The 20,015-nt window shown below is 51.4% G+C and overlaps 1 protein-coding gene across 6 annotated transcripts in view; it reads right to left on the reverse strand.

Annotated features, from left to right (window-relative positions):
* Positions 1–20,015, reverse strand: part of LOC118965242 (BCL-6 corepressor) — a 98,493-nt gene that overhangs the window by 64,177 nt on the left and 14,301 nt on the right. For 4 of the 6 annotated variants that reach the window (XM_090239917.1, XM_090239914.1, XM_090239915.1 and 1 more), the window contains exons 3-8: positions 15,808–19,545; positions 13,131–13,187; positions 12,285–12,477; positions 6,194–6,607; positions 5,034–5,336; positions 249–796 (exon numbers count right to left, since the gene is read on the reverse strand). In XM_090239917.1, coding sequence (XP_090096043.1) covers positions 249–796; positions 5,034–5,336; positions 6,194–6,607; positions 12,285–12,477; positions 13,131–13,187; positions 15,808–19,545 — 5,253 coding nt within the window. The remainder of the gene's footprint in view (positions 1–248; positions 797–5,033; positions 5,337–6,193; positions 6,608–12,284; positions 12,478–13,130; positions 13,188–15,807; positions 19,546–20,015) is intronic. The other 2 variants (XM_090239920.1, XM_090239919.1) reach the window with 1 other exon arrangement.

A 20,015-nucleotide genomic window follows, 5' to 3' on the forward strand; every position in this document is an offset into this window, starting at 1 on the left:
ATCTCCCTCTGAGCTTTCCCAGTGAGCTCCAATAAGCTCCATAATTGTAATAATCAACATGGTTGTGATTTGAAGCATATTTAAGGAGCTCTGCCCAGGGGGGATTTCAGCCAATGGGAACACACAGTGGAACACAGAGGACTCGATCTCTCACACACTGGGAGAGAGGATTACAAAAAAACAGAGAGAATGTTTCCGCAAGAGTGTGTGCACAAAAGCGTGAAAAGGAGTGTGTGTGTTCCACTCACCTTATTCTCCCTCTCTTCCCTCAGTTCTTCATTCCCCAGCTTCTCTCTCTCCCTCTCTTCCCTCAGTTCTTCATTCCCCAGCTTCTCTCTCTCCCTCTCTTCCCTCAGTTCTTCATTCCCCAGCTTCTTTCTATCCCTCTCTTCCCTCAGTTCTTCATTCCCCAGTCTCTCTCTCTCCCTCTCCCTCTGGCTGGTGTGTTTAGTCTTGCACTGCCGCTTGCCCTTGGGCTTGTCCTGGTCGCCGTGCCAACGGAGTCTGGGGGCCACTAGGTCCCCCGTTGGGTTAGGGTCATGGTCGGGGTGAGGGCCGGAGGGTCCCAGTCCCAAAGCGCTGGTCCTGCGGTGTTCTTTTAGCCTCTGTCTCTTGTCTGACAGCCGTGGAGGGCTGGGGGTGAGGGTGATGTGGGGGTGTGCAGGGGCCAGGGAGTGAAAGGGGGTGAGGGCAGGGGTGGGGGTCTGCAGGGGTGGTTTTCTGACAGGGGTGGTGGACGGAGTCCGGTAGAGGCGGTCCCGATGCGCTGGGGTCAGAGGAACAGACGGCAGCACCACTAGACAGAGGGAGGGATGGGAGAGGTTAGCTGATCAAGTCCCGGCAAACAGAACCATCTCCCACAGAGTAAATACAACCAGCTAAATTACACTACAAATACTACTTATCCCCTGGCACTACTGGGAGTGGAGGCTTTTGTTCCAGCCCAGCACCAACACACCTGGTGGACCTGATAAAGATAGAATGGACTATTGTTTGTTTCAAGGCCATGTGCAACAGCCAACACCAGAAAAAAGTCTGTTCTTTCCCAAGCGTCTCTTTTTTTCTCAGATGAAAACAAAACAAGCATGTACTTTTCTCCAAGGTCTCGTTAGAGAACATGATGAGACAGAGGGCTGGGACTGAATGCTAGAGTGACGTTCTCACGAAGACGTCGGTGGTATCTGGGGAATCTGATCTAGAGGAGGGGGTTATGGGATACAGGAGGGATATATGAAATATGACAGACAGAGAGGGAAAACAGAGAGAGGTGAGAGATTGCGAGAGGTGAGAGAGAGAGAGAGAGAGAGAGAGAGGTGAGAGAGAGGTGAGAGAGAGAGAGAGAGGTGAGAGAGATTGAGAGATGGGAGAGAGAGAGGTGAGAGAGAGAGGTGAGAGAGAGAGAGAGAGAGAGGTGAGAGAGAGAGGTGAGAGAGAGAGAGAGAGAGAGAGAGGTGAGAGAGAGAGAGATGGAGAGTGATTGCAAAAGGGCAGCAAGCCTGCGAGACAAAGAGCGCGCGAGAGAGAGAGAGCGAGCGGGGGAGGGAGAAGGAGCAGAACAAAGAGAGCAAGAGGGAGTGCAGGAGAGAGTGAGAGAGCGAGAGAAAACACAAGGGAGTGGGGGGAAGCGAGAGGAGGGTGTGTGTCAGCTGTTTTCCATTGCGTGCACCAACAGCGACATGAAACATACGAGATGACAGACCCTGGGTGCAGCTGCAATACACAGCGATACACACACTCATTTGCACGCACACACACGTGGTGAAGAGACAGAGAGGCGGTTTCAGAGAGCCAATGGGGAGGTTTAACTCGTCCATCTGGTAAATGATTTATCGTGCTGGGCGGGAGGCTCGCTGCAAATGGCCTTCCTCCTCCTCCTCTCTCCTCCTCTGAGGATATCCAGAGGGGAGAGGCCAATTCACCACACACACGCACTCGTTCTCACACTTACCTGGTCACACACCACAGCTCTTCCCTAGTAAATGGAGGAGGGGCTAAATGGTGTGAGGGAAAAATGACCCGTTCTATATTGTGTGCGTGTCTCAAGAACTCTATGGACAGACTGGGTACCATGACAACAATAGGCACATGTTCTGCTTAACACAATACAATTCCTATCTGCAGAGAACACACACACACAAGTGTGTTTGTGTTTGTTTGTGTGTGTGTGTGTGTGTGTGTGTGTGTGTGTGTGTGTGTGTGTGTGTGTGTGTGTGTGTGTGTGTGTGTTTGTATGTGTGTGTGTGTGTGTGTGTGTGTCAACCTGTCTCGCAGTATGCAGGGCGATGCCTATTATCCCCTAGCTACCTCTGACCCCCCCTCCCTCCCCCAGCACAGGGAACAGTCCCCAGAGAGGTGTTGCGCACTAAAGCATGTGTGGTGTGTAAACCGCTTCCCTTCTCCAATAAGGTGTAATTAATACCCTGTACTGTTGTGTTTCCTCCAGGGCTTAGAGGACCCACTTTAAACATCATGTCACCCCTCATCCTATTCAACCCCTTTTACACCTCTCAAGGTTTAACAGGGCTCTTATCTGCCTGGGGTGGAGCTGCACATCTTCAAATGAGTCAACGTAACCTGACAAACCCTGGGACAACGTGGAGGAGCTTTGAACACACCTCTAAACACCCTGACAAACCCTGGGACAACGTGGAGGAGCTTTGAACACACCTCTAAACGCCCTGACAAACCCTGGGACAACGTGGAGGAGCTTTGAACACACCTCTAAACACCCTGACAAACCCTGGGACAACGTGGAGGAGCTTTGAACACACCTCTAAACGCCCTGACAAACCCTGGGACAACGTGGAGGAGCTTTGAACACACCTCTAAACGCCCTGAAAAACCCTGGGACAACGTGGAGGAGCTTTGAACACACCTCTAAACGCCCTGAAAAACCCTGGGACAACGTGGAGGAGCTTTGAACACACCTCTAAACACCCTGACAAACCCTGGGACAACGTGGAGGAGCTTTGAACACACCTCTAAACGCCCTGACAAACCCTGGGACAACGTGGAGGAGCTTTGAACACACCTCTAAACGCCCTGACAAACCTTGGGACAACGTGGAGGAGCTTTGAACACACCTCTAAACACCCTGACAAACCCTGGGACAACGTGGAGGAGCTTTGAACACACCTCTAAACGCCCTGACAAACCCTGGGACAACGTGGAGGAGCTTTGAACACACCTCTAAACGCCCTGACAAACCTTGGGACAACGTGGAGGAGCTTTGAACACACCTCTAAACGCCCTGACAAACCCTGGGACAACGTGGAGGAGCTTTGAACACACCTCTAAACGCCCTGACAAACCCTGGGACAATGTGGAGGAGCTTTGAACACACCTCTAAACGCCCTGACAAACCCTGGGACAACGTGGAGGAGCTTTGAACACACCTCTAAACGCCCTGACAAACCCTGGGACAACGTGGAGGAGCTTTGAACACACCTCTAAACACCCTGACAAACCCTGGGACAACGTGGAGGAGCTTTGAACACACCTCTAAACGCCCTGACAAACCCTGGGACAACGTGGAGGAGCTTTGAACACACCTCTAAACGCCCTGACAAACCCTGGGACAACGTGGAGGAGCTTTGAACACACCTCTAAACACCCTGACAAACCCTGGGACAACGTGGAGGAGCTTTGAACACACCTCTAAACGCCCTGACAAACTCTGGGACAACGTGGAGGAGCTTTGAACACACCTCTAAACGCCCTGACAAACCCTGGGACAACGTGGAGGAGCTTTGAACACACCTCTAAATGCCCTAAAAAACGGGACTAATGGAAAGGGTGGGGTGTGTGTGTGTAGTGTCAGACTGAGCGGTGTGTGTAGCACAGGGGATGCGAAGGAGTGTGTGTCTGTTGCAAAGCGGATATCTATTTGTGGACCGTTAAGTGTGTGTGTGTGTGTGTGTGTGTGTGTGTGTTTGCTTGTAGGTTCGTTAAACAACCATTAGAATGCAACATGGATGAAAAGTGATTCAGAGAAGAGCAGTTTGACTGACACACACCTCTGCATGTTCCTTACGTCAGAGGAGCCGTGAGTGCTCACACAGTTAGACTCTTTACTGAAGACAAGGAAGGAGGATACGATATCAAGGAGAGAGATAGGAGAAAGAGAGAGGCGAGAGAAGGAATGGAAGGAAATAAATCAGGGATGCTAAATTGGAGACGCTGAGATGAGAAAGTGAGAGAGAGGGGGAAAAAATACACTGGCTGGCGGAGAGAAAAACCCCCAGGAAAAAGCAGAGAGAGAGAACTGCTGGTTGAACTACCAGTGTTATTAACGGTGGAATCTCACGCCTCATTATGCCCAGGCACGAGTTGCCACGGCGATATCGTTTAAGTGCCAGAGAGAGGTAGTGGGAGAGAGAGAGAGAGAGAACGTTGTGTGAGAGAGTGCGAGAGAGAGAAGGAGAGAGGGACAAGCCGTCTGTCACCCAGACAACCACTAACATATCCCCAAAACGGCTGCCTACTGCCTTCGTTACCACACCAACACCTGGTGTTTCACGTTCACTGCTCAGCCCACTCCCCTGACCTCTGTTCTCTCTGTACCCCCGAAGGGAACATACAACATGTAGACTACGCTAGCTAGCTGGCGACAGGCCAATCTTCAAGGTCATTTAGCCAAGGCAACACGCCCGTAGCCTACAGTGAAAAGGTGGAAAACGGGAGCAAAGCTCGTCCCCAAAATGTTTAACTAATAAAATAGGTGCAGTGAAATGTGCAGTGAAATACATTCATGGTGCTGAATGCAGTGAGTGACTCAATGCTACAGCGCTGGAGTGGCTTTTATTGATGTTGAGTCAATAAAAGGGGGGGTTATTGTTCTTTATGGACGGTTGTAAAGAACATGATTATCATGCATTCCACATCCACACAGCCCAATGCCTCTGTGACTCAACTGATGAAAACTGTTGTCAACATCTGCCAGAAAGGATGGTTGGATGGATGAATATTATACGAAAACCCAAACTCTAGAAGACCCAAAATAAGCAATTTTTATCAACTTTGTTTTAACGTACCTCGCTCGATGTCGCCGTGACCAAACGTTTCATGGCACCAGGCGTGGCCGTTGACCTCTGACCTGCGTTTCAGGCTCCGGTCTTCCTGTGAGGCAACCTTCCTGTCTGTGACGCCAACCTCGGGGCACCCGTTGGGCAGGGTCGTCGTCATGGCCATGCTTCCGTTGACCTCTGTCGACCTCTGGGTGGCGGCCTGCCATTGGCTGAGCTCCTGGGCGAGGCGGGGCTTGCTGAGTCGGAGGCCGGTCAGCTCGATACACACCTTGAGGTTCTTTAGTTCCTCTGGGACGGGGTCAGTGGGGCCTGGGGAGATGGACCACCAGGGGTTAAATCAACGTTTGGGAAACCAAGTCATTGTGGGTTAGATGATTTATGAAGTTCAGTCAGAGCAACAAGCTACTGGAGATGAAAGAGAAAAGACCCCATTGAGGCTGTGTAATGGTACACTGGAAACCTTCTCCATCTCTCCTGTTCACCGTCCCTCCCCAAATCCATCAACACTTTCAAATAGAAATAATATAATAATGAACGGAAAACACATGAAAACATATCTTTCTCAAATTACATTTGGGTGGAAAAATCCAGGTGATCCTTTCCATATAAAGAGGCACGAATTGTAACGAAATGCGCTTGAATCTAATGAATTTAGTTGCATTGGAAGCTCAGCTAATAAAAGAAGTTCAACATTTGTATTTAAATGAAAAGCTGTGCTGTTGTGAAAGAGCTCACCTCCAACCCCGTGTTAACAACAAATGGGAGCAATTCCACAGAGTTTTAAATAAAGTAGCGATTCTCAGAATGTTATTTTGGGTTGAAACCAAACTGGTCTGTTTGTGAAGCACGACACCGCAGAGCCCCTTGACGAATCACAGCTGAGTGTGTGTGTGTTTGGTTTCGTGTAGGCAACTGAACACAAATCACACTACATGAAAAGACTGAGAAAGACACCACCACAAAAGAGAACGACAGAGGGAGAGAGGGAGAGAAGGAGTGAGAGAGCCCAGCCACATGAAAGCAGATGAATCCAGGCCGGGGAGAGAGTGATGACAGACAGGATGGGGGGATTCTCTTGTCACTGAGCGAGGGATGAGGAAGGAGGGAGAGAAAGATGAAGGGAAGAATAATGGAGAGGTAAATAGATCCATGCCGAGGGCCCTTACCGTTGGTTAGCCTGGCTCTTTTGGCTGAAACATCCATCGTCTCCTCCTTCTCCTCTTCTCTCTCATTTTCCTCCCGCTCTTTCCCCTGGCTGTCGGCCTGGAGTGGCTGGCACGGTTCCAGGGCATATGCGTGTTTCCTGCCAGGCACCGTTGTGGGCATGGAGGCTGGCATGGTGGGCATGATGCCAGGGTTGGCATCCTTCTGGGCCAGCCTTTCCACTGGGGCCGTGGGCAGGCTGGCAGACCGCTCCCGTGGGAGCACATACACTCTCTCCTCTTTTTCCAGCATCATCCCCCTCTTCCTCTCCTCCAGGTCGGGGCCAGACTGCTCCCTCTCTCTGGGTGGGAGGCCCTCAGTGTGTGGGCATCGCTGGAGAACAGGCACTCTGTTGTTGGGGCACGTCAGCTGCACACCTGCACGCACACACACACAGAAGGGGGATAATCAAATACACTGAGCAGCACTGGAGAAACCACAGCACTCTCATCAAACTAAATCAGTTTAAAATGATGACCGCTGGTCCAGGGTCAAGACGAGGTAGAAAATACTCCCCACACAAACAGCAGCCACTAACCAGCCCAGCAACCACCCCTATGTTTGGCCGAGGCCCACCATGCTCTTCCCACACACAGAGGCAGCAAGAGAGGAAGCGAGAGAGAGAAGCAGAGAAAGAGAGAGGCAGAGAGAGAGAGAAGCAGAGAGAGAGAGAGAGGCAGATTGAGAGAGAGAGGCAGAGAGAGAGAGAGAGAGGCAGAGACAGAAAGAGGCAGAGAGAGAGAGAGAGAGAGAGGCAGCGAGAAAGAGAGGCAGAGAGAGAGAGGCAGAGAGAGAGAGAGAGGCAGATTGAGAGAGCGAGAGGCAGAGAGAGAGAGAGAGGCAGAGACAGAGAGAGGCAGAGATAGAGAGAGAGGCAGAGAGAGAGAGAGAGAGAGAGAGAGAGAGGCAGAGAGAGAGAGAGACTGGGTCTTTCCAACTCCCTGGGCTCAAATTAGCTTCAAACATCAGCTCGGGCTGGCTTCCAGCTCTGCCCCCTATTCCCACCCACTGCTGCTTCCAGCTCTGCCCCCTATTCCCACCCACTGCTGCTTCCAGCTCTTCCCCCTATTCCCACCCACTGCTGCTTCCAGCTCTGCCCCCTATTCCCACCCACTGCTGCTTCCAGCTCTGCCCCCTATTCCCACCCACTGCTGCTTCCAGCTCTGCCCCCTATTCCCACCCACTGCTGCTTCCAGCTCTCTCCCCTTCTCTCTGCCCTCTCTCTTTCCTTCTGTCCTCTCTCACTTTTCCAGACCTCCCTCCCTCCTCTGCATGTCCGGGGCTGTAAAAGGCTCCTTGAGAATGTCTCCAGGCTCTAAAGCAGCCGCTTGGATCAAAGGCAGCTGGTGGGGGTGGGTGCTCTCCATCGCCCGCTCTTTCTTTTTCCCCTTCTATCTTTCCACTCGCTTTCTCTCTCTCTCTTTCTCTGGCTGTAGCCCAGACCCTGGCTACATGCTGTGCTGCCTCACAGGGCTGCCCGTGTACTGGCCCTGCTCTGGGACACACACCCATCCCCCCAGGTTCTGTCCTGCCAGCGCCCCAAATATCTCTCCATCTGGCAAACAGCATCATATGACTCACGCCACTCCGCTCGGCATGGCGCGCACCCCATAACGACAGCGTCTGCGCCATGGCAACATGCCACCAAAGGGGGGGGGGGGGGGGGGGGGGGTCACCAAGGCAACGCGTGCCACTGCGTGCGATGTCCACTGGTTTCCAAAACATCCAGAGAGGAAGTTCACCCATGACGTGCACTATGCAATAACAGCTACAGTGGGGCAAAAAACTATTTAGTCAGCCACCAATTGTGCAAGTTCTCCCACTTAAAAAGATGAGAGAGGCCTGTAATTTTAATCATAGGTACACTTCAACTATGACAGACAAAAGTATTTTAAAAAATCCAGAAAATCACATTGTAGGATTTTTTAAAAATTTATTTGCAAATTATGGTGGAAAATAAGTATTTGGTCACCTACAAACAAGCAAGATTTATGGCTCTCACAGACCTGTAACTTCTTCTTTAAGAGGCTCCTCTGTCCTTCACTCGTTACCTGTATTAATGGCACCTGTTTGAACTTGTTATCAGTATAAAAGACACCTGTCCACAACCTCAAACAGTCACACTCCAAATGGCCAAGACCAAAGAGCTGTCAAAGGACACCAGAAACAAAATTGTAGACCTGTACCAGGCTGGGAAGACTGAATCTGCAATAGGTAAGCAGCTTGGTTTGAATAAATCAACTGTGGGAGCAATTATTTGAAAATGGAAGACATACAAGACCACTGATAATCTCCCTCGATCTGGGGCTCCACACAAGATCTCACCCTGTGGGGTCAAAATTATCACAAGAATGGTGAGCAAAAATCCCAGAACCACACGGGGGGACCTAGTGAATGACCTGCAGAGAGCTGGGACCAAAGTAACAAAGCCTACCATCAGTAACACACTACGCCGCCAGGGACTCCGCCAGTGCCAGACGTGTCCCCCTGCTTAAGCCAGTACATGTCCAGGCCCGTCTGAAGTTTGCTAGAGAGCATTTGGATGATCCAGAAGAAGATTGGGAGAATGTCATATGGTCAGATGAAACCAAAATATTACTTTTTGGTAAAAACTCAACTTGTCGTGTTGGGGTTGACAAAGAATGCTGAGTTGCATCCAAAGAACACCATACCTACTGTGATGCATGGGGGTGGAAACATCATGCTTTGGGGCTGTGTTTCTGCAAAGGGACCAGGACGACTGATCCATGTAAAGGAAAGAATGAATGGGGCCATGTATCGTGAGATTTTGAGTGAAAACCTCCTTCCATCAGCAAGGGCATTGAAGATGAAACGTGGCTGGGTCTTTCAGCATGACAATTATCCCAAACACACTGCCCGGGCAACGAAGGAGTGGCTTCGTAAGAAGCATTTCAAGGTCCTGGAGTGACCTAGCCAGTCTCCAGATCTCAACCCCATAGAAAATCTTTGGAGGGAGTTGTAAGGCCGTGTTGCCCAGCAACAGCCCCAAAACATCACTGCTCTAGAGGAGATCTGCATGGAGGAATGGGCCAAAATACCAGCAACAGTGTGTGAAAACCTTGTGAAGACTTACAGAAAACGTTTGACCTCTGTCATTGCCAACAAAGGGTATATAAAAGTATTGAGATAAACTTTTGTTATTGACCAAATACTTATTTTCCACCATAATTTGCAAATAAATTCATTACAAATCCTACAATGTGATTTTCTGGATTTCTTTTCTCATTTTGTCTGTCATAGTTGAAGTGTATCTATGATGAAAATTATAGGCCTCTCTCATATTTTTAAGTGGGAGAACTTGCACAACTTGTGGCTGACTAAATACTTTTTTGCCCCACTGTATATGCCGTGCACTATGCCATAACAGCTACATGCCGTGCACTATGCCATAACAGCTATATGACGTGCACTATGCCATTACAGCTATATGACCTGCACTATGTCATAACAGCTATATGATCTGCACTATGCCATAACAGCTATATGACCTGCACTATGCCATAACAGCTATATGACCTGCACTATGCCATAACAGCTATATGACGTGCACTATGCCATAACAGCTATATGACCTGCACTTTGTCATAACAGCTATATGCCCTGCACTATGTCATTACAGCTATATGACCTGCACTATGCCATAACAGCTATATGACCTGCACTATGTCATAACAGCTATATGACCTGCACTATGCCATAACAGCTATATGACCTGCACTATGTCATAACAGCTATATGACCTGCACTATGCCATAACAGCTATATGACCTGCACTATGCCATAACAGCTATATGACCTGCAATATGCCATAACAGCTATATGACGTGCACTATGCCATAACAGCTATATGACCTGCACTTTGTCATAACAGCTATATGCCCTGCACTATGTCATTACAGCTATATGACCTGCACTATGTCATAACAGCTATATGACCTGCACTATGTCATAACAGCTATATGACCTGCACTATGTCATAACAGCTATATGCCCTGCACTATGCTTTAACAGCTATATGACCTGCACTATGCCATAACAGCTATATGACCTGCACTATGCCATAACAGCTATATGACCTGCACTATGCCATAACAGCTATATGACGTGCACTATGCCATAACAGCTATATGACCTGCACTATGCCATAACAGCTATATGACCTGCACTATGCCATAACAGCTATATGACCTGCACTATGCCATAACAGCTATATGACCTGCACTATGCCATAACAGCTATATGACCTGCACTATGCCATAACAGCTATATGACCTGCACTATGCCATAACAGCTATATGACCTGCACTATGTCATAACAGCTATATGACCTGCACTATGTCATTACAGCTATATGACCTGCACTATGCCATAACAGCTATATGACCTGCACTATGTCATAACAGCTATTTGACCTGCACTATGCCATAACAGCTATATGACCTGCACTATGTCATAACAGCTATATGACCTGCACTATGCCATAACAGCTATATGACCTGCACTATGCCATAACAGCTATATGACCTGCAATATGCCATAACAGCTATATGACGTGCACTATGCCATAACAGCTATATGACCTGCACTTTGTCATAACAGCTATATGCCCTGCACTATGTCATTACAGCTATATGACCTGCACTATGCCATAACAGCTATATGACCTGCACTATGTCATAACAGCTATATGACCTGCACTATGCCATAACAGCTATATGCCCTGCACTATGCCATAACAGCTATATGCCCTACACTATGACATAACAGCTATATGACCTGCACTATGTCATAACAGCTATATGACCTGCACTATGTCATAACAGCTATATGACCTGCACTATGTCATAACAGCTATATGCCCTGCACTATGCTTTAACAGCTATATGACCTGCACTATGCCATAACAGCTATATGACCTGCACTATGCCATAACAGCTATATGACCTGCACTATGCCATAACAGCTATATGACGTGCACTATGCCATAACAGCTATATGACCTGCACTATGCCATAACAGCTATATGACCTGCACTATGCCATAACAGCTATATGACCTGCACTATGCCATAACAGCTATATGACCTGCACTATGCCATAACAGCTATATGACCTGCACTATGCCATAACAGCTATATGACCTGCACTATGCCATAACAGCTATATGACCTGCACTATGCCATAACAGCTATATGACCTGCACTATGCCATAACAGCTATATGACCTGCACTATGCCATAACAGCTATATGACCTGCACTATGTCATAACAGCTATATGACCTGCACTATGCCATAACAGCTATATGACCTGCACTATGTCATAACAGCTATATGACCTGCACTATGCCATAACAGCTATATGACGTGCACTATGTCATAACAGCTATATGACCTGCACTATGTCATAACAGCTATATGACCTGCACTATGCCATAACAGCTATATGACCTGCACTATGCCATAACAGCTATATGACCTGCACTATGTCATAACAGCTATATGACCTGCACTATGCCATAACAGCTATATGCCCTGCACTATGCCATAACAGCTATATGACCTGCACTATGCCATAACAGCTATATGACCTGCACTATGTCATAACAGCTATATGACCTGCACTATGCCATAACAGCTATATGACGTGCAATATTCCGTAAGAGCTATAACATACAGCGTGTTGAAATATCTTCCCTTAATATAGACTCCAAATTCCTCTCCCACGCATTCTAATGGCGTGGCTTCATATGCAAAGCAGCTCCTGTTATGGAGGAAGGACAGGGAAGGGTTAAATATGAAGGCTGTTTTGTTACAATAGAGAGAGAAAAACCCCTCCGTCAGCCCTCATGAGGAACGGAGAGAGAGGGGAGGCTTGGCAGGTCGGGCGGATGTGTTTACCTCCCCGTATCAGCTGGTTACGAGCTGCTGCACCGTGTTACAGCTCTGGGGCTGTCCCTAGGCAGGGAGGAAGTACGCAGCAGCTCTTTGAGGTAGGTAGGAGTGTGTATGTGGAGCGCTCCGGGTTCCTCTTACCATCCTTCTCAGCCTCGTCTGTGAGGGCTGAGGCCCCTGGCCCCGTTCTGGCTGGGCCTTGGCATCGCGCCCTGTCCTCTCCTCCATCTCCATCCCCCTCTCTCCGCTCGCGCTGGCTGTCTGCCAAGTCCACCGCCGCCCCTCCTCCCTCCTTCTCCTTCAGTTCCAGCTCAGAGAAGCGCAGCATAGCACGCTACAGACACACACACACACACACACACACACACACACACACACACACACACACAGTCATGAGACCGACCCTGCGCTGCTCTCTTTTTCTCTCTCTCTCTCTCTCTCCGCACGAGGCCTCTTTCCCTGCTCCTCTACTAAGGGTCTGCGTCCCCAAAGGCCAAAGTGACTTCCTTCTTCCTTCCCTTATTTCCTCCATTTAGTTATGGTCTCCTTTCCGTCATCTGCACTGACATGGATGCAAGAGCTGACAGGGTGAACGCCAGCCTCTGGAGAGCTGTTTGGTATGTAGCCTCTTAACCTTCACCTGTCAACTTGTTGTGCGATCAGATCAGTGCAGATTGAGGAAGGAGAGGGGACAAGGAAAGGAAGCCATTTTAGACTCTCTGTTGACTCTCTCTGTAGCCGTTCATGCTTTACAGTGAGGTCACCTCAACAACAGCTAACAACATTGACATTGATAAAACAGTTATGGTCTGGTAACAGAACTCCATGCCCCTTGTCCACTTTTACTCCTGACTAGCTGTCTAACAGAAACACACAAAAACAACGACAGAAAAGCCTGATTCTTCTACGACACTCCTGAAACCGCAAAAACCAAAATGAAAATAATAATTTGTCAAATTTTGGAATAAGAAGTGTAAATGAACTGACCTCACAGTAAGCAGCAGGTTGACTTAATTTACTGTCCTCTTGTGTTAAGCCTTCCATCTAAGTAATTGAATTAAACGGGTGCTCAATATTTTTGGCCAGTCATTTCAGTCATACAACTGTCATTTCAGTGATATAGAAAACTGACATTCATTAATATTAAAACCCATCCTATTAACATCACACAGTTATGCATATGAATTGATTTAATAAACAAGTCAGAGTAGCAAGGTAAACAGAGGTGTGAATTAAGCAATAAGGCCCACGCTGGTGTGGTATATGGTCAATATACCACGGCTAAGGGCTGTTCTTATGTACGATGCAACGCGGGGTGCCTGGATACAGCCCTTAACCGTGGTATATTGGCCATAAACCACAAACCCTCGAGGTGCCTAATTGCTATTATAAACTGGTTACCAATGTAATTAGAGCAGTAAAAATACATGTTTTGTCATACCCGTGGTATACGGCTGTCAGCCAATCAGCATTCAGGGCTCAAACCACCCAATTTATTATAGCCTATAGATCAAATTCAATACAACAGGGTTTCTGACAGCCAAATGCCAATCTAGAAAGACATGAACACTGGAGCACACAATCTTGGGCGTCATAGAAACCTCCCTGTTGGGCTCCCATATAAAAAACATTAATTTAGTGGTAAATCAATGACCAGGCAGCAGAGGCAGAGGCTGAGGCTGGGGAATAGGGCTGAGGCTGGGGAATAGGGCCGAGGCTGGGAAATAGGGCTGAGGCTGGGGAATAGGGCTGAGGCTGGGAAATAGGGCTGAGGCTGGGGAATAGGGCTGAGGCTGGGGAATAGGGCTGAGGCTGGGGAATAGGGCTGAGGCTGGGGAATAGGGCTGAGGCTGGGAAATAGGGCCGAGGCTGGGAAATAGGGCTGAGGCTGGGGAATAGGGCCGAGGCTGGGGAATAGGGCCGAGGCTGGGAAATAGGGCTGAGGCTGGGGAATAGGGCTGGGGAATAGGGCTGAGGCTGGGAAATAGGGCTGAGGCTGGGGAATAGGGCTGAGGCTGGGGAATAGGGCTGAGGCTGGGAAATAGGGCCGAGGCTGGGAAATAGGGCCGAGGCTGGGAAATAGGGCCGAGGCTGGGGAATAGGGCTGAGGCTGGGGAATAGGGCCGAGGCTGGGAAATAGGGCTGAGGCTGGGAAATAGGGCTGAGGCTGGGGAATAGGGCTGAGGCTGGGGAATAGGGCTGAGGCTGGGAAATAGGGCCGAGGCTGGGAAATAGGGCTGAGGCTGGGGAATAGGGCTGAGGCTGGGAAATAGGGCTGGGAATAAGGCTGCGTTTGGGGAATGAGGCTGGGGAATAAAACTGGGGTTTGGAGAATGAGACTGGGAAATAGGGCTGGGAATAAGGCTGCGTTTGGGGAATGAGGCTGGGGAATAAGGCTGGGGTTGGGGAATGAGGCTGGGGAATAAGGCTGGGATTGGGGAATGAGGCTGGGGAATAAGGCTGGGGTTGGGGAATGAGGCTGGGGAATAAGGCTGGGGTTGGGGAATGAGGCTGGGGAATAAGGCTGGGGCTGGGGAATGAGGCTGGGGAATAAGGCTGGGGCTGGGGAATGAGGCTGGGGAATAAGGCTGTGGTTGGGGAATGAGGCTGGGGAATAAGCCAGGGGTTGGGGAATGAGGCTGGGGAATAAGCCTGGGGAATAGGGCTGGGGTTGGGGCGAGAGCCGCTCTAGTTGCAGGGCTGTGTTGAGTCTGTTTAGCGGAGGTTGGGCTGCTAGCGGGTGCTAATCTCCACCGTCGGAGAAGGACTGGGAATTGGCCAGGATTCCACTAGAGCAGAGCTGAGAGAGCCAGGCTGTCTCTGCACCCCAGCGCTCAGCCAACAGAGCTAGGGGGAGGATGGGGGAGAGGGGGAGGGGAGGTTATCAGAGTATAATTTGAGGACAGAGGAGCCTTTTGGGGACTGGGAGAAGGGAGGGGGCTGGCTGCTCTACCTCTATCCCTCCCCTCCTTCACCTACATCTATCCCCCCATCCCCAGGCCTCACCTGCAGGTTAACAATAGCCCGGGGCTGTAAGAGCCCGACAGGCCGTCATGGCACACACACACACAGAGGCACACACACACGCAGCCAGCAGCTTAGCTTCTGCCTGGCTGAGCAGCGCGGGAACACACACACACACAGCGTTTTGTGTTCACTCGCTCTCTCTGCGAACTAAAACACCACCGCAGTGGAGGGCAGCTCCACGGGCTCATAGCGTGGGCGGGGGTGAGGGAGGCGGGAGGATGTCAGGAAGGGAGGGAGGGAGACAGAGGGGAGGCAAGGCAACGGCCAACAGTAATTATACTGGAGCTTGTGGAGACGGGGCTTGCAGGGCAGGGAGGCTGATACAGAGCTGAGAGCTTCGTACTTCCAACTCCACTGCTCTCTATGGACCACCATCTCCTTTAGATCTGCCCAGTGAAACCTGACTGGCTGAAATCTTAGAAAGACCCATCCTATCAGTCTTCCTTCCTTGTGGTTCCAACTGCTAAAACACCAGATGAAAGTTATCATCAAATCCCAAATCTAGATTTTCAATCAGGTGTGTTTTTCCTGGGTTGGAACAAAAGCCAACACATACTGCTTCGCTGTAGGAACCAGGAAAGGAGATGATTTTAATGACATTAAAAGGGTTAAGTATGTATGTGTTCTGGGAGATTACCTGCAGTGCCCGCTGCTCTCTGCTCAGCTTGCTGGAGTCGGCGTACAGCTCGGTAGTGACACACTTGATGCGGTCACCAACGTAGCCAGAGGAGTTAGCGATGCGCTTGGCCAGGCTGGACCTCCTGGCCCTGGGGCAGCCTTGGTCGTCGTACTCCTCACCCTCGTGGGACTCTGTGTCCGTGTGCATGTCCTTGTCCAGGTCCGAGTAGTGGTCCATGGTCCTTTCATTCCTAAACCCAGATTCGTTCAAGGTGCGTTCCCTAGGAGAGTGGTCTGCGGAGGTGCGGTCCTCGCGGTCCTCCACCCTACATGTAAGATCCACACGTGTACGGTCCCAAGAGCTGCGGTCCTTAAAAGTACAGTCCTCATGCGTATGGTCCCAGAAACTGCGGTCCCCAGAACTACGGTCCACAGAGGTGGGGTCCTCAAAAGTACAGTCCCTGCTCTTAAGGCCCTCTAAAGATTGGTCTCTACGGTCCCAAGAGGTGCGGTCTCCAGAAGTCCTTGCGCAGCGAAGGGTCTGCTCCTCTGGCAGGTCAGAGATGGGGCTGCTTTCTGCAGGGCTGGGGCTGTCCTCCTCATGTCTGGGGAAAGGGCAGGGGGAGAGGGAGGGGGGAGAGGGACGGAGGGAGGAAGGGTGGAAGCCCAGCCACAGCTGGCTGCGTTGCTGCTGCTCTGCCTGCCTGTGGGCCTGGCCTGGCCTGAGTTCAACAGCCTGGCCGGTACGGAGCATGTGCTGGAGCTCTGCCTCTCTCCCCTCGTTTCTCCCGATACTCCCACTACCCACAGGTTTGGAAGGGTCTCCTCTCTTAGCGCATGGAGAGACAGCTTTGGTCAGGGGAGAGTCGCTGTCCCCATCGTCTTGGATTAAGTCGATACAGACTATCTCCTCTCTAGCTCCCATCAGGGGCTTATGGTTGAGGCTCTTTGAGCCCAGGCCTGTGGACCTGTCGGTCTCTCTGTCCCCCCTGCGGGTGTGTTTAGTGTCTGGGGCCTGGGTCTTGTAGGCCGGGGCAGAGCCCTCGTGGTGCTGCCAAATCTTCTCCTTGGGCCTGGATCTGAGCTCCTGCAGGCGCTCGCTGGTCTTGAGGTCCAGGCTTCTGTGGGGGGAGGACATGAGGGGGTGGACCATCTCCTGGGAGTCATGGAAGGTCAGGTAGTCCCCGTGGCTGGGGGGGATGCCGTACGGGAGGCCGTGCTTGGGGGGCAGGCGGGGTGGGTACAGGTTGCTGCTACCCAGAAGAACAGGGTGGGGGTACACTGGGCCTTTGCCTGGCATAGGCATGTGGGGCAGGGACATGCTCTCCTGGACCGAGTAGGGCAGGTATCTATTAGCGTAGGCTAGGCTAGGGGGCAGATAGCCGTCACTCTGGGGGAGGTAGAGGTGGCTGGGGGGGTGGCCGGACGGATGGCTGTTGTCTAAGTGGGGCGGCTGCTGGGGCTTGAAGGGCATCTCCTGAGCCTCTGGTTTCTTCAGGGGTTTCCCAGAAGAGGGATGGCTGCCCACTCTGTTGGAAGAAGGGGCTGTCTCAGAGTAGTTGGGGGAGGATCTTGGCCAATCACTGTTGACCTTGGGAGAGGGGGAGGCAGAGGATGGTCGGCTCCCAGAAGGGGCTACCACAGCTGGGGCATGGCTGGGGGCGACAGCCCCATCGACCTCACCTATCCTGGGACAGGAAGAGCTTCGCTGCTGCGTCGAAGACAAGTTCTCCAGGTTTTTATGTTTGATGACGGAGGGGTCTTTGTTGTGGTTGACGTCTGAGCTGGAGCTGTCGTGGACCGGGGTCGGGCTGGGAACCACCCAGGAGGAGCGTAAAGTGCTAATGATCTCAGGCCTCTCAGAGGTTTTGGAGGAAGCCCCTGACGGGGAGAGGGTCTCTTTGAGGAGCTCCCGGCTGGGGGGTAAGCCGTATCGAGCCGCGGGCGAGTAGCCCAGCTTAGCCAAGGCCTCTAGTTTTGGGGGGAATCCGTTGGGGGAGCCTTCCAACTCCAGGATTTTGGCTGACAGATCCAGAGGCTTGTCCGCAGGGTCTTTGGCAGGAGCCTGTAGTACTGCTGGTCTATCAGAGGACAAAGTCTTTAAAGGGGACTGGCTCCGCTTCCTTTCCCCATTCCTCTCCACATTCCTGTGCTCTGAGCTGCTGCACTGCTCTTTGGCTTTGTGGGTGTTGCTGCCGGACCGCACCGGGGAGCGGTGCTCAGAGGCCATGCTGCTCATGTAGAAAGGATGGGACACCGACGGGGAGGAAGAGGTGGTGGTGGTGGAGGAGCAGGGGGGGCTTCGGAACAGTGACTTCTGGATGTCCAAAGTGCTGTTGTCTACGAGAGGAGAGGGGGGAGGGACTGAGGTCTGGGGAGGGTGGGGGGCTGTGCGGGGGGACTGCATTATAAGTGCTTGGGTGGAGTCCACTGGTAGGCTGCTGCTAATGCCAGTCCCAGCACTACTACTGCTACTACTGGTAATACTGCTACTGTTGTGAATGCTGCTGCTGCCAGAGCTCTTACTAGAGGAAGTCCGGCTGAGCTTACTACTGCTGCTGTTGTTGTTGTGCTGCCTGTCACTATGGGACTGGGGCTGCCTGTCTCTACTGTGTGACTGGTGATGGGGTTGGGACTGGGACTGCCTGTCACTATGTGACTGGTGATGGGGTTGGGACTGGGGCTGCCTGTCACTATGTGACTGGTGATGGGGTTGGGACTGGGGCTGCCTGTCACTATGTGACTGGTGATGGGGTTGGGACTGGGGCTGCCTGTCACTATGTGACTGGTGATGGGGTTGGGACTGGGGCTGCCTGTCACTATGTGACTGGTGATGGGGTTGGGACTGGGGCTGCCTGTCACTATGTGATTGGTGATGGGGTTGGGACTGGGGCTGCCTGTCACTATGTGACTGGTGATGGGGTTGGGACTGGGGCTGCCTGTCACTATGTGACTGGTGATGGGGTTGGGACTGGGGCTGCCTGTCACTGTGTGACTGGTGATGGGGTTGGGACTGCTGGTGGGCCTGGTGCTGCTGGTGAAGCTGGGACCCATAGGGGGAGGCCTCATGGTGAATCCGGGGCCCCAGGCCCTGCATCGGGGAGAGGGTGTTGGGGACCACCGTGGCCATGGGGATCCTCATAGGAGGGGCCAGGGGGGATGAGATGGGGGCCGGGGGGTACGGGGGCATGTAGAAGAGGCGCTCTGCCCCAGCAGCGCTACCCCCCGCCCCTCCACACAGGGACTGGTAGGCCAGGTGCTGGGGCAGGTAGGGTGAGGGCTGGGACAGGAACGAGGCCTTGTACATGTTGAGGGCTGCGTATTTTGAGGAGTCCAGGAAGGGGTACAGTCCGGGGTCCGCGTACGGGTTTACTGCCCAGGGCAGTCGCAGGAAGCCGTTGCTGCCGTTGAGGCCCAGCTCAGAGGGTTTATCTCCAGGCCCCACACGCCGCTCCATTCCCAGGCCCTCCCCTCCTCCACCAGGCCTCTGCAACCCAGCGGGAGAGCTCTTATACAGACCCACGTAACCGTTACCAGGCTTCCTGCCATCCAAGGTCAACCCTTCGGGTTTGTAGACTAGGTCGTAGCCCAGGGGCAAGGAGGAGACCCCCTCCCTGGCTTTTTCGGAGGCGGACAAGGTGCGGATGCCCGGGTAGACCATCCCTCCGTGGACGCGGAGGCTCTCCCTCATCAGGCTGCTACGGTCCATGCCCAGGGCAGCTAGCGGGTTCATTCTGCAAGCAGCACTCGCATCCACCTGCAACAAGACAACACACAGCGCCAAAGAGAGGGATGAGAGACTGAGCCTTATAGCACTAAAGGGATGATATTCTCATTTATACATGTTTATGGATTCTCAGCATACTGTGGAGTCCTACTAGACAAGCTCTTGTGATATTACATTAGAGAATATTAAAGTGAATTAACTCACTTTTGGAAATATAATAAGTTGAATTTCCCCTCAATAAAAACAGATCCGCTATCAACTTTTAAAGCTGTAGTAAGACCCTCTTAAACAGTTAACACAAATCAAGAGACCACTAGCTGGAGACGTGGGTATATTTGGTAGAATTTCCATTAGGAGCACATTAGTAATAAATCTCCATTAATCAAGCACGGGGGGATTCATTTAACAGAGAGCTCCATTTTAAAATGCCCTGTCTCCATACTGTAACCACAACACTTAAGAACACGTCTCCGGACCCACTCTACAACAAGGGAAAGTCA

Source organism: Oncorhynchus mykiss, chromosome 7, assembly GCF_057628025.1.
Source record: "Oncorhynchus mykiss isolate SJ-2025 chromosome 7, ASM5762802v1, whole genome shotgun sequence".
Classification (NCBI taxonomy): Eukaryota; Metazoa; Chordata; class Actinopteri; order Salmoniformes; family Salmonidae; genus Oncorhynchus; species Oncorhynchus mykiss.